Here is a 25,785-nt window from a genome sequence, read left to right on the forward strand (position 1 = left end):
GAATAGGTCTTACCAGAGCACCCAGAAGTGCTGTGTACATTAGGAAACACTTTGCTCTACCCCGCCCCTGTTAATCCTTACATTATAGTGTAATGACTCCACCAGACAGAAAGCAAAAGACAATCCTATAATTTGTCATGGGCGTTTATGAACATACTTCACCCCCTGCCCTTTTAAAAGAGGCGGCTCTCTCCCGTAACCAGGGAGATTGGCAAGCATATCGGATGAGGAAGAGACCAGAATTATAGGTAAGTGAATTCCCATAATCTTTCAGACCCAGCTGCCCTTAGAACTCAGCATTTTTTAAGGAGGATTTGGACCAAAACAAAGGCAACTGTTTTTTTCTGGCACCTACCGAGGCACTGGGAATCTGTCCAGGAGCTGTCTGTTTCAGTCCAGTCCAGGGTCATGCCGAGATGATCCACACAGAAGGATTTCTGAGTGGTGGGATCAGCCTGGGAAGGTCTATACTGTCCATCTTCACTGCACCGTAAACCCAGTCTGTTTCTCTGACAATCCGTGACACCTGTCGGACGAAAGGGAAGCGTTGGATTAAGGGCGGTTGGAAAGGGAAGAGTTGGATTTAGCAGTTGCCCCCCAGACCTGTTTGAAATGTGGTGGCAGCGCTGCTCCAGCTGCCCACAGCTGTGAAGGAGTGGGGGTGGGGCAGTGATGCAGTCTGGGGTGGCACTGAGAACTGCCAGTTCGTGGTCCCCCTCCCCTGCCATCCTTGGCCCCTTCACATCTGGAAGCCCAGAGCCAGGTTCACCCCACGCCCCCGCCCGACCTTGCCCAGGGCCTGTGGCAGCTATCAGCGTCACTGGGTGGATTACTCTGTATCTTGCATCCAGCGTATGAGCAGGACAAAGACATTCGAGAAGAAATGGATTCCTCACTGCCTGAAGGCAAGGGGCTCTCTCATGCCATTTACAGAGAGCATTTCACAGCCACCATTCCATCACTTTACATTGTTCTTATTGTTATTTTCATTGTGCTAGAGCCTAAGACACTAGTCATGGACCATGTGCAAACTATGGACTGTGAGCAAACACAGATCTAAAACACAGTCCCTGCCTCAGAGAGCTTAGGGTAGGCCTCTGGGTTCCTTAGGATCCTACAGGACAGATGAGTTCTTCAGGGAAAGAAGCATGTTTGTGTGTGGGGGTGGGGGAGAGGGGAGAGGTGCTTGGCCTGCTACAATGTGGCCAGGAAATACCAAGAACAGTAAGAAGGAGCCAGAAGATCTCACCAAACCAATTTGCTGCTGCTATATTTTTTATTCCCTAGTCCTTGGAGAACCAAGTCCTCCAAGCCTTTTCTAAGCTGTAACGAGCTACGCTTTAGATCTGAACATGCTCCAGTGCTAACAGGGCTTTTAGGGATTCAGATATAAGAAAAGGTCTCCTCCACTTCCTAAAAATCCAAATCCATATGGACAGTCCGGATTTCCCAGCAGTCTTTTCCCAGTACTCCTCCCAGCAAATCCTCCACATTTTAAGAGCTAGCATGCCACCAACATCAAGCTAGAGGACAAGGAGAATAAATTCAAAGGCATTAAATTAATTTCTAGGCAAAGAACTAGTAATGGGTCTATGTGCTGCTGAATCTTAACTCCTCTCACAGAAAATGATATAAATGGGATTTAAGCAGGGCATATGCTTTGCTCTGGCCCACAGCTCTAGGAGGAAATTCACCTACAGAGGGCAGGCCCATATATTTGAGAATATGCTTGTATTGTTATTCAAAAGGCGGTATACCCCATTAGGTAATGACTATTTAAAATTCCAGTAATTTTGTACAACGAGAAAGCAATGTGTATCGATATCTGAGATTGCAATTCACCATTCCATTAATCATAAGCTTTTGATAAAAGAGTCATGCTGCAACAAGTGCCAGTATGCACAAGGAATGTATTGACAACCCCCTGCCCCCCAGCTCGTATACCCATAGCATGTAATCTGTATTGAGAGGAAATCTGTCCAAGTTGGCAGTCCACTCTAAAATCAGCCTCTTCATATGTGTTTTGGGGAGCAATGCGGAATGTGAAACTAATGGAAAAAGATACAAATGAGAAATACGCCCATTCCTTAGCAGTCTCAAAGAGCTACCTATAGGAATAAAAGCAGGTGACAAATTCACCCTGGAGTAACTCCTTGACTTCAGCAGAACTTGCATACCTGCCTTAGTGCAAGAAGGTCACAATTTTCAACAATTCAACCCTAATAAATTCCTCCATGTTATGGATGTACCTCTGATCTCCGCCTTCCTGATATTGCAAATATTGAATTTAATGTGTGTGTTCCTTTGGGCATTGCTGTATTTATTTTCATAGGTCTGTGGGCTAACATGCAATTCAGGTTGACTTTACCAGTATATAAATTACTAAGCATATTGGTTCATGCTTTATGAGCACAAGATGTGCTACAGGAAGGCATAGTTATCAAGGCAATATTTTAGTTAGTCCTTAGGCACTTCAGTGAAGTAAGAGGAAGTAGGTGAGGTAAATACCATTTCTTGGATCAGCTTTGGTTGGTGAGTGAGACAAGCGTTTGAACTTACACAGAGCTCTTCTCCAGGTAAGGCCAGACCTAAAGAAGAGCTAGGCATAGGCTCAACAACCTGTCACTCTCACCAACAGCGGTTTAGTAAAAGCCATTATCTCACTTGCATTGCCTCTTGGATATCCTGGTACTGACACAGCTACAGTTGCTACAACACTGCATACAATTAAGTGATCTATAAGGTGCCATGAACAGATACAGAATGACATTCCTCCAGGATGATGATCAGGGCACTCACAGTGATCGGCTCTGAAAGCTCCCATGGAGATGGTAGTTTTTCCCACAGGACACCTGATGCAGGAGGAGCTTCCTGTCTGAAGCTGATAAGATCCAGCAGGGCACTGAATGCACTCATCATTCTGGGAGTAGCTGCCTGCAGGACAAACCACTGCAGAGGGAAAAATATATATATTAGTTCTATAGAACTCAACTGAAGCATTACCATATCTGACAGCCACATAGGTACATAAACAGAATAGTAGGCCTCCCACTGGCTTCTGTGAGTTTTGGAGCAAGACCTTGGTGAACACATGTGCCTTTTAAGAGGCATTAGCAACTTTGTCCCATTTCAAATGTTCATCTAACTTCTAGTGACCGGAATCCAGGAACTCTAGACCCATCTGAATTAGGATCCTGGTCTAAAGAAGACCCTCAGACCAGAACACATCAAACCTGGAAGGCCTGACTCTAAATGTGAATGTTGTGTGTCAAGTCCATCTGTAACAAATACAACTTCAGGGGCAGTGTGTGAAATGCAACAAAGGCATTAGACAAAAATAGGAAAATTCACATTAATGGAAACCGAGAAAAAACTCAGGGGAACCACCATATGGTAATGCTTTCATTAAAGTCTGGTAATGACATTGTTGGTAGGTATGTCCAAGCAGGCAGAAATTTTTGGATTAAAGACAACTAACTTATTGTATGCATGACAACTGCAACACAAAGATTTCCTTCCTGTAGGTTAAAAAAATACCTTTCTGAGATCAGCATTTCAGAACAAACCAAGAGCAACATTTCCAAATGACATTCTGCATATTAAGCAGATGATTAATTATCTTTAGGGTGATCGTGTAAATACCATTTTTCTTTCAGATCATTTGGAGCAGTATCATCACCAGAGATGAATCTCAGACGCATTTACCAGACAACACGTTTACTTATTACTTCACAGCTGCTTTCCAGATGTAGATTTCCTTCTCAAACCATCCAGTGTATATTTTGGGACAATGACATGGTGTAAAAACTAAACCTCTGTTCTTGTCCAGTGTGTGGATGGCAATTAAAGCTTCTACCAAAGAGTAACCCTAGTAGAAAACTGGCCATTACTTCTATAGTCCACAGGATGAAAGTGCTGTATTTGTGTTTAACTAGCCAACACGCTGCACTGTGAATTAACTAACTTATTGGAATACCTCAGTAATAGATCAGATTGACAGCCCAAAACAGCCATCTTCCTTCATTCCTCTTCCTATTTGTCACGTCCCAAGTAGCAAAGTCTGGAATAGTCATGGAACTGGAGGATTTATTTCAATAGGCACCAAGACAGACAAACCCAGCATGGCTCATATCTAAAATCAATTAAGGAACCAGAAAATCCTGGAAGAGACAGGATACTCATCTCTCACGCAGATTCAGAACACTATCCTATTTGTTCCCTTTGTTTAAGGCGTTTTCCAATGTACACAGAAGGGATTAAAAATATTCACGAGAACCTCAAGGGAAGAAACTCTTTTTCTCCCCACTTTTGGATTAAATAAAGACTCTACAAGCCATTTGAGGGCAGGTGCAGTGGAAGACAGAGAAAAGTTAAAGCTTTTCAAGTATTAAAAGGAGAAAAAGTTTTCAGAACTCCCCCCACCTCCGTTTCTTCTTGGAGAGTCACAGAATGGAAGTTGCATATGCCTGATGTGTGTGTGTAAACAGGTAGAGTAGATTTATGTCCAATTTACTTTCAATAGAAGCAAAAAGTGAAAAGCAAGGAAAAAAGATAAAGCAAAGATAAAGCTATCAAGCCTGGATGTATTCCTAAAAGATATATCCTAGTTTAACTACAATTTATACTCAGTACAGGAATTACTAGGCACAGTTCTGTGGTGTGTTTTATTCAGGAGATTAAACTAGATAATGATAATATTCTCTTTCTAGCTCAAAAGCTATACCAGTGGCCCAGGCTAGAAATAAAGGAGAGCCTGAATGAAACCTCAGATCTAAACGACAGCCCTGAATCCAATCATTGTTCCACTACAATGTGAGAAACCAGAGCTTTGGCTCCAATTCTTCCATATGGGAGTTTGAAACTTGGTGCTGTTTTGTTCAGATTCCAATTCTCATAAGCAGGGGCCACTGCATTCTCAACAGCAGAACACAAACTATGCAGCACGTCACAGAAGAAGAGACCTTGTAGTATGCAGGTCTAAGTGCAAGAGTTACCTTTTCTGTAAAATGTGACCACAACCCTATAATGGATGTTACCACTATATTCATACAGGTTGGACCTCTCTTATTTGGCATCCTTGGGACCTGACCTGTGCCAGACGAAAGAATATGCCAGGCTACAGGAGGTCAATATTGTTTAGCAGCATTACCAACACTTCCACTTATTACTGGGCTCTTACAAGACATTTAGGGGTAAATTACAGCTAAATAACAGTGCAAAACACTGAGAGCCCAGACTGGTGACTGGAAACAAAGTTTATGGAACCACGGAAAAGTTGGCCACACGATGATACATGGTCATCCAGCTAACTAAAACCATGTTGAATTATGGATGTTGGCAGATGACAGAGTTCCAGATTAGAGAGAGCCAACCTTTTGTGAAGACCATCCCTACTGATATGCCAAACATGCACCTCAATAGGGCACCAGGAAATTTGGGGTACCATATTGCCCCAAATTTTATGGGGGTGCCATAAGCAGCTGGGTGTTGCATATGGACTCTGACAGCCAGCTCCATCCCCTGTCCTGTCCTCCTTCCGCAGGCTGTGCCCAGCTCCTGGTCACCAGCTGGTGGTGAGTGGTGCAAGCACAGTCTGCTGGAGAAGAGCAACGATTTCCTCTTCAAAGTGCTCCTTCTCTGTGGCCGGCTGTGCGGCCACCCTCTGTTCCCACTAAGTCCTCCGTGTCGTGCTGGCACTGCTAGCACCTCCTGTCTGGTATCCTCAGGCTGCTAGGTGGGCCTCACTCTCTGCCCTGCTCCTGCACCCCCTCTCCCTCCATGGGGATGTGTATGCCACGGCTGGACTGCGTAGGGCACCAGTGCTGATAGGGATAAGGCTGGTTGTATTGTTTTAACCATCCTGATGTATTGAAAGCATTACAAATTTACAGTGTAGACCACACACCAGGGCTTTCAACCCAAAACCTTTTGCCAGCACAAAAATTCATAGAACTTTTAAAACCAAGAAAAAGGAAGGTTCTGCCAGGATTCCAGCTGACAGCATTGTAAGAGCTACTCTCTTTATCTGCCAGTTCCCTGTTATTTATTTTTATTGTCTGGGATTTTTTTTTCTCCTCTTTAACTTATAAAAACGATCAAAGGGCGGCAGCATGTTCTGAACTGTAAAAATAAAAGCTCCAGCTGGCATTTTCAGACCAACAACTTAGCTGGCATTGTAAGGCCTTGCGATTTTGTTTCTTAATAAAGAACATTAAACAGAACAATATGATCCTGAAACTAACTAAAGATGTTGTCCAGATTATCAAGTGAGGGAAAACCAGGGCATCACTGTTTTTCATTCTGTGCTCTCGCCTCAGACATAACAGTGAACTCCCATCAGGCTGCAGGGAAAGCAAACAAAGGGCATCTGGGCATCCAACAAGGGAGACAAGTATCAGAGAGGTAGCCGTGTTCGTTTGTATCTTCAAAAACAACAAGAAATCTTGTGGCACCTTATAGACTAACAGATATTTTGGAGCATAAGCTTTCATGGGCTGTTAGTCTATAGGGTGCCACAGGACTTCTTGTTGTTTTTTTCAACAAGGGAGAGTGGCAGAATGACACCATCTCACATCACAGATATATTCCTTCTGGGAGAAATCCAGCTCTTCTCACCATCCACAGACCTGGGTTTCACGGAGAGTTAACCTGTGCAAACGCCTTGGCTGACTCTCTGTACCAGGGGAGTTTCACCCTATTTATACCAGTCAGATTGTTTGAGCACAGTGATGGCAAGCATCTTTTGCTGTGTTTGTTGTCCTTATAATATGCAGACCATAGGGAAATTCTCCCAATGAAAACAGGGCCCTGTAGGCTTATTCTGGCAGGTTGTCTTCACAGGAATTTATTTATTTCACCAAGTTGGGAGTAGTTGCAAGTGCTTTGTAGGATAGGGTCAAAATTCAAAAAGACCTGGACAAACTGGAGAAATGGTCTCTGGCAAATAGGATGAAGTTCAAGAAGGACAAATGCAAAGTACTCCACTTAGGGAGGAACAGTCACTTTTATAAGCTGAAAATGGGAACAAACTTCCTAGGAAGGGGTACCGCGGAAAGGGATATTAGGCGTCATTGTGGACCACACACTGAGTATGAATCAAAAGTGTGGTACTGTTGCAAAAAAACATGATCCTGGGACACATTAACAGGAGTCTTGTGAGCAAGAAAGGAAAAAGAATTCCACTCTATTCTGTGCTGATTAGGCTTCGATTGCAGTACTGTGTCCAGTTCTGGGCCCCACATTTTAGGAAGGATGTGAGGAAACTGGAAAGGGTACAGAGAAGAGAAACTAAAATAGCTAAAGGACAAGAAAATATGACCTATGAGAGAAGATCAGGGTTTGTTTAGTTTGGAAAAGAGAAGGCTCAAAGGAGACATGATAGCAGCTTTCAAGTCCCTAAAAGGGTATTATGAGAAGGAGGGAGAAAAATTATTCTCCTTAACATCTGATAATAGGACAAGAAGCAATGGGCTTAAATTGTAGCAAGGGAAGTTTAGATTCGACATTAGGAAACATTTCCTGTCAGGGTGGTTAATTACTGGAATAAATTGCCTAGGGAGGTGGTAGAATTTCCATCACTGGAGATACTTAAGAACGGGTGAGATAAATATCGAACAGGGATGATATAGATGGTGCTTGGCCGTGCTGCAAGGGCAGGGAACTGGACTGGACGACCTCTTGCAGTCCCTTCCAGTTCTAATATTCTATGAGTAACTCAGAGAGGAAAGAAAATGGGTAACAGGGTCAGATCCATATGATTCTATGATTGCCGGGAGCTTTGAGTTGCTGCACTTTTCAAAAGTTAGCAAGACAATGCTGAAGTTTGCTACATCAAGTGTATCATTCCACCCAGAGATTGGGCAAACTCCTCTCTTGCTCCTGCACCCAGAGAAAACACATCCTTCCTCTTACCTTGTAGTTCTGGGGAATTCTGGATGCAGGGCCTGGGGAAACTGGGGCTAAATGAGCCATTGAAGGTGAAGAAAGGCTGGAGATTCTGGAAGGCCAGAACATGCAGCAATATTGGTGGAAATTGATAGGAGAGGCAAGGTCACTAAGGGAAGAGGATCTAGGGGGAACGTAAGTAAGTGTCCAAGGGAGAAAGAGATACAGAAGTCTAACAGCAAGAGGCAGGGCTGCCAACAGCAGGGAGGGGGCAAAGGGGGCAGAAGGGCCCAGGCCACCCAGCCACTGCGTGCCACACTCCAGAGTCCCACATTGGGCGCTCCAGCTAGCTCTGAGGGTCCGTGGGGGGTGGGTGTACTTGGAGTGGCCCCACCCCTTCTGGGAGTGCAGAAAAACTCCCACTCCTTACCTCCCTGTACATTGCCCCGTGGACCAGCAATCCTGTAGGCCCCCCTGGCAGGAGGAAAGGGGAAGAGAGCTGCAATCAGGTTTGGGTATTGCTTGAGGCTCAGAGAGCCTCTGTTGGCTCATCCAGCTGCCTAGGTCTTTGCCCAGCACACAAGACCCCAGGACCACTGGCACTGCTGTGGCTGGGGGAGTGCGAATGGGATTCTATTCTGATTCACCAGACATTTTAGCTATAGGATTGCAGAGTGGTTACTAGTATGTTTGGGGCACGAGCCAGAAAGAGCTTGCCCTGGTTTTCGGATACCAGCCTGAACTACCCAAAATGTGATCTTCTGATTTGTAAAGTGAGCACGTTTCCAATGAACTCTGAGGATCAGACACAGAAGCCAATGTTGACCTTGCAGAGTCACTTTTTCGAGTGTAACTAGATTTTAGAGACAGCAAGAACAGCACAGGTGTGGCTCTTGCCTCAGTGGGTTCCTCCCATTTATGATGTGGGTTCCTCCCATGTATTCCTCACACTCCACCCATAGCTGGAGATTGACACCTGAGAAATGAGCCCATTAAAGTTTCTTGTTACTGTTCCAGTTCCAGCTGTAGCTTTGCACTGATTCATAATAACCACAACCACAAAGGAGGGAAGGTCATAAGGAAACATACCGCATCCTTGGGAATGCGGGATTGCTCTCCCAGGAGATAAACTTCTTCGAAATCCGCTCTGGCATCCAAGCTGAACACTGGGAGACAGGTCAAAATCTTCATCTCGGGGGAAATGAATGGAAGTGTCTGCTGGGAATTGTTTGGAGTCCAAGTGTAGCACAAAGCCACCACCTTCAATCAGTGCTACAAAGCGTCCGATGAGATTCTCCCCAACCATGGCTTTTTCTAAAAAGTAAGGGACAGAGCAGCACAGTTACGATAATGGATCTAACTGAAAAAAATAATACTAGGCTTTAAACTAAAGGTACAGGCTAAAATCCTTTGGGGGACAGTTGATGCGTAGGTAACCATATAAAGCTTTCACAAAGGGACCCCAGCTTGGGTGAAAGCACTAGGAACTATTTAATACAAACAGTAACCAGTCATTAATAACTCCTTTGGGTAATTAGCATTTCAGAGGAACAAATTTCAATTTTTAGTCTTTTAACAGATACGGGACACAGAACCCAGTGTGGGATAACGTGATTTTGCAAAAGTGGAAGTTTGGGCAATGAGATTTAAGCAGCAAACAATTTCAGAGAACATTGTTTGTTCTCTTAGACTCAAAGCCACAGCTTTTAAGGCCAGAAGGGCCCATCAGATCATCTAGACTGACCTCCTGCATATCACAGACTACCACCACCACCTGGCACCTGCACGGTAAACGTAATAACCAAAATTAGATCAAAGCGTTGCAGTCCACAGGAGACTAAGCCATTATGCGCCAAAGGCAGAAAAGAGGCGGGACCCAGGCTTATCAATGCTCGAGGTCCCTACAGCCAGAGAATTGACTAAGTGAGGTACAGCTGAAAAATCCTGGCAAGTGATCCCCACCCACATGGTGCAGAAGAAGGTGCGGAAACAAACAAAGAAAGTTCCCTGCCAACCTGGCCAGGGGGAAATTCCTCCCTGATCCAACAGACCCCAAGTATGCAGACATGCTCATGAGACCAAGAATGACGGATGAGACTTCACAAGACAGCCATGATGCCTCATATAAGGCCAAGAGCACCTATTTGCAACAAGTTTGCCTAGCGAGTATCCCCACATACACACATAAGTACTTTGTCAGTGTATGTGAGGAGGCTTTCTGAGTTCAATATAAGGAAAGATAGGCAGGTTTTCTTCCATGTTTGCAAGACTGGGGCCTACCACAGAAAGCCAAATATTGTAAGCTCTTTGAAACAGAGGTTTTGCACAGCACCCATCAAATTCAAAGCATGAAAGTCTGGAATTTTGTAATCAGACTGCGTTCAAGTTACGCATTTGCTTAGGGGATACTCATTCAGCATAAGTATTTTGTACTCATCTCCAGTGACATCCTCCGCTGCTTCTAAGGGCTGTTACAATTTGAGTGCATAACTGGTCTGAAAACCATTCCCATGGAGTAGCTATCAATGGTGCACAGTCACGCCAGAAGGATTTAGTGACCGAGGTCCTGCAGGGATGACTTCTGGTCTGATTCTGTTTAATATCTTCACCCATAGTTTAGATGAAGGCACAGGGAATACCCTTATAAAGTTTGTGGATGATACCAAGCTCAGAGTTGTTTCAAGTGCCTTGGAGCATCAGACTATAATTCAAAATGATCTAGACAAACTGTAGAAATGGCTGCAAGTAAATAGAACGACATTCAGTAAGGACAAATGCACAGTTCACCACTCAGGAAGCACCAAACAGTTGCACACATACAAAAAGGGAAATGACTGCCTAAGAAGCAGTACAGTAAAGCCCTGCTTTATGCATTTTTGACATATGCGTTAATCATATTAAACACAAATGGGGAGGAGGGAGAAGCACGCAGTGGAGAGCTGGGAAATTGATCAGGCACTGCTGTGCCTGTCTCTCAGCTCCCTGGGGCTGAGGAGATTCCACCCACTAGCCTGCCTCCTCCCCGCTGCCTCTTTCTCTGAGCCCCCAGAAGCAGCAGTGCCTAGTCAGTTTCCCAGCTCTGGAGCAGAGAGCTGGGAAACTGACCAGGCATTGCTGCTCCTGCAGGCTCAGAGAAGGGAGAAGAGGGGAGGAGGGAAATGGTGGGGAGTGGGGGAGTAATTCTTCAGAACTACTGTGCATTGATTAGGCCTCAGCTTGAGCATTGTGTCCAGTTCTGGGTGCCACATTTCAGGAAAAATGTGGATTAACTGGAAAAAGTCCAGCAAAGAGCAGCAAAAGTGACTAACGGTCTAGAAAACATGACCTCTGAGGGAAGACTGAAGGAGTTGGATTTATTTAGTCAGAAAAGAGAAGGCTGAGAGGAGACATGACAGTTTTCAAATCCTTAAAAGGCTGTTACCAAAAGTGAGGGAAAATTTGTTCTTCTTAATCTCTGAGGATAGGATGAGAAGCAATGGGATTAAATTACTGCAAGAGAGGTTTAGGTTGGACATTTAGAAAAAAATTCCAAACAGTCAGGACAGTTAAAACACTGGAATAAATTACCTAGGGAGACTGTGGAATCTCCATCCCTGGAGATTTTAAAGATCAGACTAGATAAACACCTGCCAGGGCTGGTCTTAGTCCTGCCCTGAGTGCAGGGGATGTATGACATCCCTTCCAGTTCTATGATTCTATAATTGCATGTTGAGCCACCACACACAAACAAGTCAATACTCACATTTCCATGAAGAGATGTATACACAAACACAGTGTAATTTTAGGGTAGTCACACAACCACTTCATTCAGAGCCAAGTTCTGAAGTCTTTTAAACTCATTTCCAAAAAGCAATAGCGCTGAAGGGCACAGGCAATCTTGAAATCCCAAACTTAGCACATGGAATTCATGCAGGGAGGGTTGGTTGGGTTTTGTAAATGCTGGCAACGGCATGGCAAACCACAGTATTGCAAATATGCAAGCATGAGGGACACCTCAGCTTGGAATAAGTGCTCTTGCTCTTCAAAAACAACAAGTCCTGTAGCACCTTACAGACTAACAGATATTTTGGAGCATAAGCTTTCATTGGCAAAGACCCGCTTCGTCAGATGCACAAGTCAACACTGACGAAGCGGGTCTTTGCCCACGAATTCTTATGCTCCAAAATATCTTTTAGTGTATAAGGTACCACAGGTCTTGTTTTTGTTTTGAAGAGACAGATGATTGGATGACTCGGCTACCTCTCTGATGCTCTCTCTCGTTTCTATGTTGGCAGCACTGTTCAGGGGTTCTAGTCAAGAAAGGGGTGTCTTGCCCTGATTCTCCAGCTCATTTGGTAACTATGCAAATGGACTGCGTATACTTGACACAGGATTTAGAGTTACACATCCAGATACTATGGTAATAAGGGCATGATAAGAATCTATACAGGGAGGAAAGTGTTTAACAACAGCAGCAAATTATGGGTTCGACAAAATCCAATTCAAGTGTATGTAACACAGCTATTCCCACTGTCAAGGCTATGAGCAGTGGGGTGCCACAGCTGGGATGAGTCTGTCCACACCAGAAACACAACAATTCTCAGCACCAGCTAAGGGAGGCTGGCGTGGGGACCCCTATGTGATAACTATATCCAAACATGATTTCTTTTCACAGGCTGAGACTGGAAATGTACAGATACTTCTCAAACCCAAGCTGTGCAGGCCTTAAACATCAACTACAATTCAGTGGGGAGGTGTGAGGAAATTCAGTGACTTTTCCACAAGGCCACCTGGCATTCCTGGCCATTTTCAAGCTCATTCACCTCTCCCAGGAATAGGCAGAGGATTGTGACGAACAGCAAAACAGGTTAAGGAAATAGAAACATTAACTGGGGATAAACGGGGCGGGGGGGTAAGGGGAGACATACCAATATCATGTAAATCAGGGAGCGCAGCTGCAGGGATGCCATCCAGCTGAGCTTTCCACGTGATGTTCACCCTCAGTCGGTCCACACTCGAACACTCCACCAGCACAGAAGAATCATCGCAAACAGAAACAGAACCCGTGTCTCCAAATGCATTTACCTTAACAATATTGTTTTAAAAAGAGAGAGAGAAGATTTTAATGTTTGTGGTCTTTGCTTACTAGCTTCTGCAGCCATATCAGAACATAGGTTGAACCTCTCTGGTCCAGCACTCTGTGGTCCAGCAACATCCATCGTCTAGCATGATTTTAGTTAGCCAGATGTTCCCTTAACATGGATGTGGCCAAGTTGTCTTCGGTCCCATAACATTTGTTTCCCACCTGGCATTCAGTGTTCTGTGCTGTTCTTTAGCTGTAATATACCCCCCCATAAGTTTTCTGAGAGACCAGCAGGCAGCGGTAATGCTGCTATGTGTCAATATTAATACACAAAAAGGTAGAAAAACAATGAGAAGTGCTGTGGCACTTTATAAACTAACAGATTTTTTGGAGCATAAGCTTTAGTGGGCAAATACTGACTTCAGCTGATGCATCTGACAAAGTAGGTCATTGCCCACGAAAGCTTATGCTCCAAAAAATCCGTTAGTCTATAAGGTGCCACAGGACTTCTCGTTGTTTTTGTGGATACAGACTCACATGTCTACCCCTCTGAGACTAACAAAAGGTGGCTATGCCTACAGCAAAGACCCCAGAAGTAACTCAAATGTATTGTAATTTGAGTTTGCAGTGATGGTCACGTCACTTTGGAAGTAAAATTCAGGTGTCATTTTAGGTGAGTAAATTAAAGATTTACCTGTATTTTTATCTATTTCTTTTTCAAACTGTTTTATATTTTTATGCTTTCTCCACTCATTTCCTTGAGTCAAGACAATAGAATTATATACCAACACTAACACTTTGTTATGAAGAGAACTTGTAAACCTTGGCTAGCTTTAGAATTATGCAGGGTACATCAATACAGGCATGTATGATTATTAAGCAGCATTGCAAGCACTGTTTCATTTATTTGTCCTGGACTATGTCTACACTAGCCAAAAACTTTGAAATGGCTATGCAAATGGCCATTTTGAAGTTTACTAATGAAGTGCTGAAATACATATTCAGCGCCTCATTAGCATGCGGGCACCCAGACACTTTGAAATTGACACAGCTCGCCGCAGCGTGGCTCATCCAGACGGGGCTCCTTTTTGAAAGGACCCCGCCTACTTCGAAGTCCCCTTATTCCTATGAGCAGATGGGAATAAGGGGACTTCAAAGTAGGCGGGGTCCTTTTGAAAAGGAGCCCCGTCTGGACGAGCTGCGTGGCAGCGAGCCGCGTCAATTTCGAAGTGCTGCAGCCGCCCACATGCTAATGAGGCGCTGAATATGTATTTCAGCACTTCATTAGTAAACTTCGAAATGGCCATTTGCATAGCCATTTCGAAGTTTTTGGCTAGTGTAGACACACCCTGGCGAAATAAAGAGAAACCCACTCACTACCATGATGACCTCCCACTGTTTGGCAAGTTCTTTGTTCGACACAGGTCAGGTCCTCAGGATGTCAGACTAGAGAGGTTCATTCTGTATTGACATGGACTTGAGTTCAAGACAAGCATTAGACAAGAAGGGATATTTTCAAAAATGCCTTATACACCAAGAGCCTAAGTCCTATTCATTTTCAGTGAGTTAGGTCTTCTAAGTCCCCTGGAAATGGGGCTTAGGCTTAATGACCAAGACTTATTGCACTTACTATACATATTATATTTATTGTTCCATGTACCAGAATGAGACTGCGTAAATAACTTCCCTTTATCACCATTCCTGTGGCATAGACAAGGTAACACATTGGAGATTTCATTCCCTGTCTGCAGGCTTTGAAGCTTAACATGGCTCTTAGTAGGCGCCATGGAATTTTCTTGCCTTCTGTCTTTTGTGATGACACACATCTCTGTCTTGGCTAGGTGCGAGGATTTATGGGGCTAGAACCCGGGATTATGCTTCCTGAGCAGCTACCACAGACAGGCCATCATCCATAAACTCTGGCAGAGTAGTGATTGATGGACTATGTGTAACCCACACACCCACTGGGTGTGATTCACTGTCCCATGTAGTGGCACCTAGACCACTGACACAGAGAAAGAATGAATCTCTGCAGCCTTAGCTGAGAGGCAGCAGGCTTTCAGCTCACACTGTAGAGGCTCCTGCACTAAGCTCCAAAAGTCACAGGTTCCAGCCCACCTCTGGGCAGTTACAGATGTGCCTCATGGAGTCAAACACCACAAGGTAGGTCACCCTCAGAGAACCTGCCTGACATGACAGTGCTCCTGGGGTTTCTGATTCATCCCAGGTGCACTGGTTAAGCCTGGGGGGGAAACCCAGAAGTGAACCTAGATGAATCCCCAGTTGGTGTCTATGACAGACCCTACTCCTTCACCTTGCTTTCGCTTCTGACTTTGGCTCTGATTTCAGTCATCCAGCTGCAGCCCTGCCCACTAGCCTCAGTTCTGTCTCCACCCCCTAAAGCAGGTGGCTCACACCCCAACTTGTGACAGGATTCACTAGAGTTGTGAGAGCGGACCAGAGGGGTAATGGTTGTAAATGTCATACTGGTGATAGCAGAAAGGTCTACAAGGAGGAAGGGTGTGTAGCTTGGCCAGAACAGCAACTCTTTTAAGCGTCATTATTGGAATACTGTAATTATCAAACTATTTTATATTGAAAACTGATTCAATTTTACACTGTGGGAAATGTTAGTGTGTAAGAGGCAATAAAGGACTAGAATTTTGAGAACGAAATGGATTAATTGTTATGCACGTGTGAAATTCACTTCTCCGCAAAGGGTTGTCAGAGTGTCTTATGTACCACTGAAGGAATACATGGGCCTTGTGCTGGTCTTACACATAAGATTGAGATTCACACATTAGAAAGGGTTAGCATAAAAAGAGGCATATCCTAGTTTGCTGACAGCCACTGGACTGCACATTTCAGCAAGACCACATATGAGAAAACATACTTGTAGAAGTTGAACCTCTCTAATCCAGCATCCTCAGGAGGGGAGAGAATTTGCCACACCACAGCAGGTCAATATTGTTGAGCGGCATGACCAACACTTCCACTGCTTACTGGGCTCTTAGAAGACATTTAGGGGTAAATTACAGGTAAATAACAGCAGAGAACAATGAGAGCCAGGACTGGTGGCTGGAAATAAACTTTATGGAACCACAGGAAACTTGGCCACACCATGATAAGTGGTCACCCAGCTAATTTAAAGCATGCCAGATAATGGATGTTGCTGGATGACAGAGTTCTAGTTTAGAGAGGTTCAACCTATAATGAGATGAAATTCATAAATGGTCAGTACAACCCTGATTATCAAAACCAACATAACACTGAGATTTATTAGATTTTACAACATTAGCAGATGCTACATGAGCAAGAATATAATCCTGCTGAAAGTCTGATGCACTGGCAAAATTTGGAAATCTGTGGGAAAATTCAGACTCCAAATAATCACTGGGAAAATTCTGATCAGCAGGCAGCTAGCTGCAAAGGGGTTATCTGGAAGACGCCACATTTTTTGTCTCAATCTTTCCATGTCTAGAGCATAAGATGCTGCACGTTTTCTTAAAGAAAAAGAGAAGTAGAATACCTGAATATGACAGAAACCAAGGGCCTTCAATTCATCCAATATAAAGATCTGGAACGCCTGTAGTAAACCAGTGTAGTCTGAGCTGCAGGTCTTCTCAGAAGGCAGCAACAGCTCAAAGTGTGTTTGAGCTTGGACTGTCTGAAATAACTGGAGTTCTAGCAAAGAAGAAAGGGTGTTTGTTACACTTAATAGTTATAATGCCTTTCAAAAATACCTTAGGTATATGGTAGTCACAGGACCAGGGAGACTAGACAAGCCATTGACCCTGCAAGCTGAGCTTTGATCTTTAATCAAACCCTGTTCTGCAAACACTAATGTCATTCAGAACGTGTTTTTTTAAAAAAAAAAAAAAAGACAGAATTGCTTAGGCTCAGGTAAAAGATGGATCAAATTTTAGAGTCAAATCTGAATCCTGATCCAATGTGTTTAACTCTTTTTTTATTATTTTTGGGTGGTGAGCCACAGTGTATTTGTTTTTATTGTGGGTAGGAATGTTTGAAGCCAGTTTCTTAATCTGGCCACAATAGAGACAAGGATCAGCTGCAAAGTTGAATTCCAAATTTGATCCATATTACTTCAAACTTCAGTAGTGTTCAACTCTGACATTATGATCAGAGCCCATTTCTGTCAAAATCATTGACAAGGCCAGTGGTAAAAAAAAACTAATCACACGAGTTCATATCAGACAGATGAAACTTACAACATCTGAGGTGATTTTTAGTCTTTAAAAATAAAGATTTGAAAAATACCAAGCGGCAGCCAATATATATGGCCATAACCATAGGGGAGAGATCACTACAGAGACACACAGAAGTAACAATGTTGCTTGATTATGCAAATAAACAGTTGAGTTCTGCCAAATTCAGAAATCTGGGACTCATCTGTCCTTTCAGAAGTGATTCCAGCGGAGCCATTCACAGTGCCAGAATCTATTCTCTTACAAAGAAAAATCTGCATTTACATTAAATATCCATCTACTTATAGGTCTATTACTACAGAATACAGAGACTGGTTCGGATATGGGGCCAGCTGACAGGCAAAGATGAGGCTAAGGATGAAGAGAGCAAGACTGACCTACTGACCACAGATCTAATTATTCCCTCCTCTCATTCTAATTTAAAGGTGGCATTAAAATAAGGGCACCTTCTGTTAAATCTATTTACTTTCCTTTGTACCTTTGCTGGTGAAGGTGCAGATACTAAAACAGGGCTGGCTTCTGAACATTGATCTCTGGTGAAATGTAAGAACCCTCCTCTCCAACAGCTCTACTTACTCTGACAGCTTTGAGGAAGGGGAGGCTCTGAGATCCAGTGGCGACTCTCTCTATCACAAAGGAATGTCGCACTGGAAAAGGCACTCTGGAAGCCTTGATGACAAACCAGCTGGCACTGCTGGAAACTGTGGTTTTGATCAGAGACATCTGCACAGAAAAGGGCTCCATTGATCACGTAAGATGCATTGAAAGGCAGCAGGCACTGGGGACCTGGGAAGATATGAAGAAAGGGACATGTGAAAGTTATAACTATGAAACATTCAGGATAAGTGTCTGAGTAACCCGCATACAGCTCCAAGGGGAGCACACACAATGTGCTAGACCTCCGCATGTAGTTCCCACTGATGTCAGTGGACTTAATCCAATGCCCTTGGAAGCCAATGAAAGGATTTACACCGACTTCAGTGTGCATTGGACTGGGCTCAGAGGCTGCTGCGTGTCTTGAAAGTATTATTTGGCCAGGTGTGTGCACACACATGTGCAGGCACAAATACTATTTGTATAGATGCTGTGCGTACACAGGGGTGCACACACAAATACCCTGTGTATGTGTGCTGGGTACAGAACAATACCCTGTGCACATTTGCTTTCGTATCGAGTTAATGCAACTCTCTTAACCTCTCCTCGAAAGTCTCATTTGTTTGCCAAATATAACTCATTTTCACAAACACTGACTGGCTGGGTCTACACTGGCCCCCTTCTTTGAAGGGGGCATGGTAATCAGCCTGAGCGGGGAATAACAATGAAGTGCTACAATGCATATGCAGCACCTCATTAGGCTAATTTTCACTGCACAAACTTCAAAGTTGATAACTTCAAAGCGCTGGCAAGCTGTGTAGCCGCAGGCACTTCAAAATGCCCATGCAACTTCCAAGTACCCTCACTCCCCAGAAGTGTCCTTCACCATCCACCTGGTCACTGGCAATTCACCCCTGTGGCCCAATGGTCACTAAGCAGAATGTTGAAACCTCTCTTTCCAGAACTTGCCACGATCTTCTTAGGAAAGTCGTAACACCCAGGAACATCCACCTGAATTTACTCAGAACAATTTTGTCTGTCTTCCCGCCCCCCCCGCCCACACCCCATTTATGAGTAATGGAACGTGGGCATAAGCATGGAATGTGAACCAAAAAATGAACTAAGGGGAGCACAGCAGTTATGGAACTGATTAGTCTAATAAATACCTCTATGTATTCCATGAGCACTCCAAAGCTAATACTTACAGTTACTACTGTCTTTTCTGATCCTGGAGAATGGATTTATTATACTCTTCCACTACGCCAAATTCATCTGCTGATAGGCAACCTTCCCATCTTGGAAATACATCCAGGGTAATGACAGAGTTGGGATATTTCTCATGCCTATTCCAGGCCTATTTAGCTCTTAATAATAGTAATTGGTAACCAGGGATTACAGGCTGGATGGATAAACCATTTGAAGAAAAAAAAAAGGAACATTCTGAACCTACATCCTAAACTCTAACCAAACTGTTTTAAGTTAGAAAACAGCCCATTGACTTTACACTCCATTACTTTCCTTTTTTTTTCTGGGCTTCCAAAAGTAGATTGGACAAAATTCCAGAAGAAAGTTTGTGCTTATGGTATCTTCGCATCCTTACCCTTCATAGAAGGTAACAGAAATCTTGCAAGAAAACCTGTTCTTGTGAGATTTTCCAATCAGTCTTGCTAACAATTTGTGGCTGAAGTAGTAGCTAAATCAGAGGTCAGGAATCCCTGGCACAGATGCCAAGAGTGGTACACAAGCCGATTTTCAGAAGTATGCAAGATGGGAGCTCAGCCTCACCCCACCTCCCCCATGCAGCCAGGAGCTTGGTCAAAGCCATGCCACCTTTGGATTAACAAAAGACCAGCTAACACTATCAACCACCACCTAAATGGTAACACTCTGTAGCTTTATTAATGAAGCTGTTGTAAATAGAACTATTATAGTGACTTTAAAAAGTATCACTGGAATTGGACCATACATAGAGGTCAAAACATCAAATTTCAACACTCCATCTCAGAAAGGTTGCTGACCCTTGAGCTAAACAATGAACTGTTATTGATCACTCTTGCATCTGGATCTGCTAGAGATGGAAAAAACATACTGGTCAGTGGAGACTCCAGAATAATACAGGGCACTCATGCAAAACTTGCTAACATCTTAGAATATAGCTCCTGAGGTCCATTTTTGGCCCATAGTCAGGCAAAATGCCTACTGAGCAGGAAGGACAGACAACAGACTTCAGAATTTGGGATCTAATTTGTATTTTCTCCACTTGATCTTTCTGAAGTTCATACTCTACCTGGACCCTGCTGAAAACTTTTTCCCCTGTCCATGATGCTCTCCTGATGCTCTCAACGCAACTGGTTCCCTAGGTTTCCTAAACTTCACAACTGCTCTCAAGAGCTCATCTAGAAAATGCTCTATTGCAGCTGTGTAATGGGAAACATATTAGCTTCTGAATTCCTAAAGAATTCTTCCATGTGACTAGCATACAGAAACCTGAGTTGAAATAGTGAAGTACAGTCTATGTTGGATATGTGTTTAGAACTCTGCAAACCCCAGAATCACGTAAGGAATCCAACATTCTTGTGGTTTGGTCTTATTTCAAATCTAAAAACAACATTCATTTATAAAATATAGACAGAATGAAGTGTAAAACAATAGTTAGCAAGGGATTATTTTGGCCTTGAAGACATTTTTCTACATCTAATTTCTCTGATTTATCACTGCAGTTTTGACCATATTGTTGAAAAAATGTTTAGTTTGTTCTGCTTCAATTCAGTGATGGGGAATCAATACCAGTTATTGGAAATAAAGGTTATCCAAATCTCTCTGAATTGGAAATTATGCTGGAAATGACAGAATTCCAGTTCTTCGTGGTTTTGACAAGGCAGGAAATACTCTGTCAACATGTTGTGTTTTGGCTCATCTACTTCATCTTTGTCAAAGGCCAAAAGCAGGAATTACAAAAATACACCTCCTCTGCCCCCCGCAAGAGTTACATTTTTTCAATCCCAGGGAAGACTCTGACTAGGCTTAATGCAAGTCTTGGGCAAACTAGCTACAGTGGTTTTTAGATTAGCAGAATTGGCTCATTTGTCCTGCCTCTTTGTTACACTAAGATTGGCCACTGATCCGAAAAGCCCTTTCCCCTGCCCAACCAAATATAACTGTCTGAACTTCAAGGAAGTTTGGAAAATGTGCCCAGCCTGGCTGGAGCCTCCAAATACATAAATAAATCTCCAGAGAAGGCTTAACACGTAACCTTAACTCTCAGAGGGGTAGCTGTGTTAGTCTGCACAAGGAATCCTGTGAAACCTTAAGGACTAACATGCTGCATCAGAGGAAGTGGAATTTACCTGCTAAAGTTCATATCCAGATAAATCTATTGGTTGTTAAAGCACCACATGTCTCCTTGTTATTTCTTAAATGTCAACATAGCTAAATGTTGGGGAGTGTAGATTAGGATCCTGTTATGTATCTGAACTTTGTGAAAAAGATATTTTGACTATGGCCACAACTCACTGTCACATGCTGGCCTTCTTCCTCTTACTTGTGTCCCAGGTACCTCCTCTCCATTCGCAAAGATGCACCAACAGCTTTCTCCATCCTGGTTGCACTGCACTGGTGAGAAGTTCCCGTTGTCTCCCTCACATTGAGGGATGTATCCTGTGCCAATTTCTCGTAAGATAACTTTGGACTTCAGCATACTACAGAAACCAGGACCTTTAAAGACAAATGATTGATTACAAGAGAAAGAAGAGCAGAAATGAGAAACTCTGAGCACCTGAAGAAAAATGAACAGTCGTACTGTACAATAATTATCCAAAACACTACATCTTACCATAATGGTACAGTAGGGTTGCAACATTCATGAGAGTTCGGTGTCGAGAACCCTCACAAATGTTGAATTTCATGAATAGGGCAGGAAGCTCTTGGCAGCAGCAGGGGGAGACGGAGACCAGTGGCAGTGCCATGGGGAGCCAGGGAAGTGGCAACCACTGGCACTCCAACCTTGAAGCTCTGAGGAAGAAGCAGCAGCCACCGGCGCTCCCTGCCCATAGCCCCGGGGAAGCAGTAGCTGCCGACGCTCCCTGTCCCAGAGAAGCGAGGCCACTCATGAATAACTGAATTTGCGAATATGGCACTTGTCAATATTGAGACCTTGCTGTACTTTAAATTCATGGCTATTACCAGAGGAAACAAAGAGATAATGGATAAGTGGTCATAAAACCATAGTTAAGTTTGTGCCAATGTAGATATACACAGGCGTCTATAAAATGCTGCCATTTTGAACTATTAAAATGCAAGTTCCTTGAATTTTCATAAAATGGTTCTTGAATAAACACAATATTGGGCAAAGAGGATATTTCTATTTGTTCACTTTTAAAATAATTTTGCTTCAGCTGTGCTATAGCACTTCCTGTGCTCACTTTCCAGTGAATAATCTTTACTAGTACAAAACAAAAAGCAGTCTAGCACAGCTTCCTCTCTGTTACTTTACAAGTACAGTACAGGCTGGGGGACGGTTTTCCCATGCCACAAAAATTTTCAAGATGTGAAAAAAAAAAAAAACTATTCCCATCCTGAATTGGGACAAAATGTCAAAAAAAATGAAAACCAAAAATCAGACTTTACTTTGGGTCATGTCAATCAAAATGTTTTCTTTTTAATAATCTCAAAGTGTTTCATTCTGACCTTATATATATATTTATATTACTCATTTATCCATATTTTAGTATAAGATGGCTTGGAAGATTTGATTTTTATTGGTAAATATCAGTAAGCATCAATTTCACTTTACACTACAAACCTATGAAAAAATATTTGCAATGATAATCAAAGTTTACAGACAGGCATAATACAAGAACTAGGGGACACCAAATGAAATTGATGGGTAGTAGGTTCAAAACTAATAAAAGGAAATTTTTCTTCACACAGCGCACAGTCAACCTATGGAACTCCTTGCCGGAGGAGGCTGTGAAGGCCAGGACTCTCTTAGGGTTTAAAAAAGAGCTCGATAAATTTTTGCAGGTTAGGTCCATACATGGCTATTAGCCAGGGGTAAAGTATGGTGCCCTAGCCTTCAGTACAGGGGCAGGAGATGGATGGCAGGAGATAAATCACTTGATCATTGTCTTCTATTCTCCTTCTCTGGGGTACCTGGCATTGGCCACTGTCGGCAGACGGGATACTGGGCTGGATGGACCTTTGGTCTGACCCAGTATGGCGATTCTTATGTTCTTATGTTTAGGCAAAGTGAAGAAGTGCTGCTTAAGAAGCTATTAGAGTTGGATGTAAGGATATTTACTTTATACATTTTGACATATAATGTTGTTGATTTGTATTTTAACGTTAAGGAGCTTTAACTTTTTGAACCTCAAAACTTACTGTCATAAAATAATTATTACCTGCCCTCCCATTGCCTCACACACACACCATAATTTCCTGCAACTATGAAAATTTTGATTCATGAAAACTAGTTCAAAATAGTCCTGGATGTGATCCATGATAATTACACAGAATACGAAAATCAAATCCCGACAAGCCCAAGTATAAATTAACTGTTTCAGACAAAAAGGTATTTTGAACCAAAAAAAGTTAATTTCTCATTTTGAAAATGTTGAAACAGGATGTTTCATCAACATCAAACTTTTGCTCCCCAAGATTGACTGATTTTTGAATTGGTAGATGCATCAAAACTGATTCTTTCCCGTGAACTGTTTTGGTTTTGACAAACTGGCACTTTCTGATCAAAAAAAAAAAAGGTTTCATGAAAAGATTCCCAACTAGTTCTATTAACAATACGCACCCGCACAATCTAATTTAAAGCACCCATTTCTGCCTGCATTTATGAACATGTAACTAATACACACTTGAATAGTTCTAATGAACTCAGTTGCAGCTTGGAGCAAAGTTTTCAGCCTGGGTCTTACTCAAGAGGTCTGATCATATATGTTAAGATGACATGGATGTAAGATCTCACAGAACCTGGAGCTAAGCTTGTACTCTTGCATACATGTACCATTGTGCATATTCATAATCCACTGATTATGAACAATATGAAAGCAGAAGCACTTCAGCAACAATTGCAGTGAGAAGAATAAATTCAAGGACTTTGCACTCTTTTGTGGACAATTGACAAATATAAAAAAGCAAAATTAGTTAAATTATCTGCAATGATTTATTTGGCCCATAGTTAGATGTGTTGAAGGCATCTTGCTATTTTTAAATAAACCAACCAAAACATACTTGAATGTTCTGAAAGTTCTAGGTGACAGAGATGAAAGGGGCAGATTCACACTTACCTTTTAAAAGCACAAAAGGGCCCCGGAAGTCCAAATAGGCCTGTTACCTATTCCACTGAGCAGCAAGGAACGATTCTCAAGTGTTGTAGTAACTGTGGAAGCTCACTGGAGCCTGCAGTTGGTCCACAGATTGCCATAGAATTAGGCAACATTCTATGTAATCTCATCCCTCTCTATATGAGCACAATTGGCTCCTAACTTTTTGCTTGTAGGTGAAAACTCTTAAGAGGGACACTAAATTCCCATTAAAATACAGATAAAAGTCTCTGATTGGTTCCAAGTGCTTGGAGTGGCAGCAGGTGGCACTGCTTTTGAAAGGTAAGTGAACCTGGGGTTGTGGGGGGTTAAAGGGAGGGGGCAGTTTGGGGACATGAGTGGGAGGGAGGGTTAAAACATGGTGGCAGGTTGGGTCCGCGGGGGCGGGAGGGGGTGGCAGGGCTCAGGCTGCTGTAAGTTGGGTCTGTGGGGCCAGCAGGGTGTTAAGGCTGCAAAGGTTTTGGTCTGGGGGGCCAGCGGGGTTAGGTTGCAGTTGTTTAGGTGTGCAGGGCCAGCAGGGGGTTTAAGTTGCTGCAGTTCAGGTGCGCAGGGCAGGCGGGTGGAGTTAAGTTGCTGCAGTTTGGGCATGTGGGGGTCTGGGGGGTTGAGTTTCAGCAGTTTGGGCCTGCGCAGGCGGTGGGGGGGTTAAATTGCTGTGGTTCAGGTGCGTGGGGCCAGCGGGGGGGTGGGGGTTAAGTTTCAGCGGTTTGAGTGTGCAGGAGGCAGCGGGGTTAAGTTTCAGCAGTTTGGGTGCACAGGGCTGGCGGGGAGAGGTGGTTAAGTTGCTGCGGTTTGGGTGCGTAGGGCCGGCAGGAGGGTTTAAGTTGCGGCAGGTGGGAGCCACGGGGAAGGGAGTAAGGCCCACATTAGCGGGGAGAGTTCACTCATTGAGTGAACTAGGGGAGGTATATGTGTCTCTCGTTTAAGCAAGTACTCGTAAATCAAATACTCGTTTAATGAAGGATGAGCGTATGTGCTATTTATAGCCTTTGAAGAAGATATTTTAAAATGCAATGATGCTCAGAGTCTTCCTCATAATCTATACCTCAGCATGAGCCATGGGACTGTAAAATCCAGGAACCAGAGCTCCAGCTGATGTAAAAAAGTGAAGTTCTACTGATGCCCACTTACAAACACTGAGTACCTGAGATTAGGCAGGTTGATTCAATCATTGAACACTGCAAGTCAGTGGCAGGCCCAGGAATAGAGAGGCCTCTTGATTCCCAGTTGTGCAGCAGAGAACCTCTCAGCTGAGGCAATAAATGACCGAGTTTCAAAATGGGTTAGCCACAAGTTGGTGAATACCAGTACTTACACTGGGAGCTGCCATCTGAATCTTTGGTGCTGCGTTGAACTATGGTTCCTGAGGTGGGATCGACACACCAAGCATCTGTGTCTGATTTCTGTAGCACAGTATATTCTCCAGTCTAAAGGTGGACCAATTACAATGGCACTGTAGGTTGATATACTTTGCTCATGGATATTGTTAATAAACATTACAATTACACACCAGAACCCACATTTCAAATGCCTTTATCATAGAAGCATGGACATGTAGGGCTGGAAGAGACCTCAAGGGGTCATCAAGTCCAGCCCTTTGCATTGAGGCACAACCAAATAAACCTAGATCACCCATGACAGTTCAACTTGTTCTTAAAAGCCTCAAATGATGGGGATTCCACAACCT

The 25,785-nt window shown here is 43.4% G+C and overlaps 1 protein-coding gene across 1 annotated transcript in view; it reads right to left on the reverse strand.

Annotated features, from left to right (window-relative positions):
* The window catches only part of TG (thyroglobulin), a 209,578-nt gene that overhangs the window by 147,794 nt on the left and 35,999 nt on the right, over positions 1-25,785 (reverse strand). The window contains exons 15-22 of the mRNA XM_074984795.1: positions 25,414-25,525; positions 21,280-21,480; positions 17,749-17,958; positions 16,476-16,630; positions 12,792-12,948; positions 8,974-9,198; positions 2,800-2,949; positions 356-526 (exon numbers count right to left, since the gene is read on the reverse strand). Of these exons, the coding sequence (XP_074840896.1) occupies positions 356-526; positions 2,800-2,949; positions 8,974-9,198; positions 12,792-12,948; positions 16,476-16,630; positions 17,749-17,958; positions 21,280-21,480; positions 25,414-25,525 (1,381 nt within the window). The remainder of the gene's footprint in view (positions 1-355; positions 527-2,799; positions 2,950-8,973; positions 9,199-12,791; positions 12,949-16,475; positions 16,631-17,748; positions 17,959-21,279; positions 21,481-25,413; positions 25,526-25,785) is intronic.

Source organism: Carettochelys insculpta, chromosome 2, assembly GCF_033958435.1.
Source record: "Carettochelys insculpta isolate YL-2023 chromosome 2, ASM3395843v1, whole genome shotgun sequence".
NCBI lineage: Eukaryota > Metazoa > Chordata > Testudines > Carettochelyidae > Carettochelys > Carettochelys insculpta.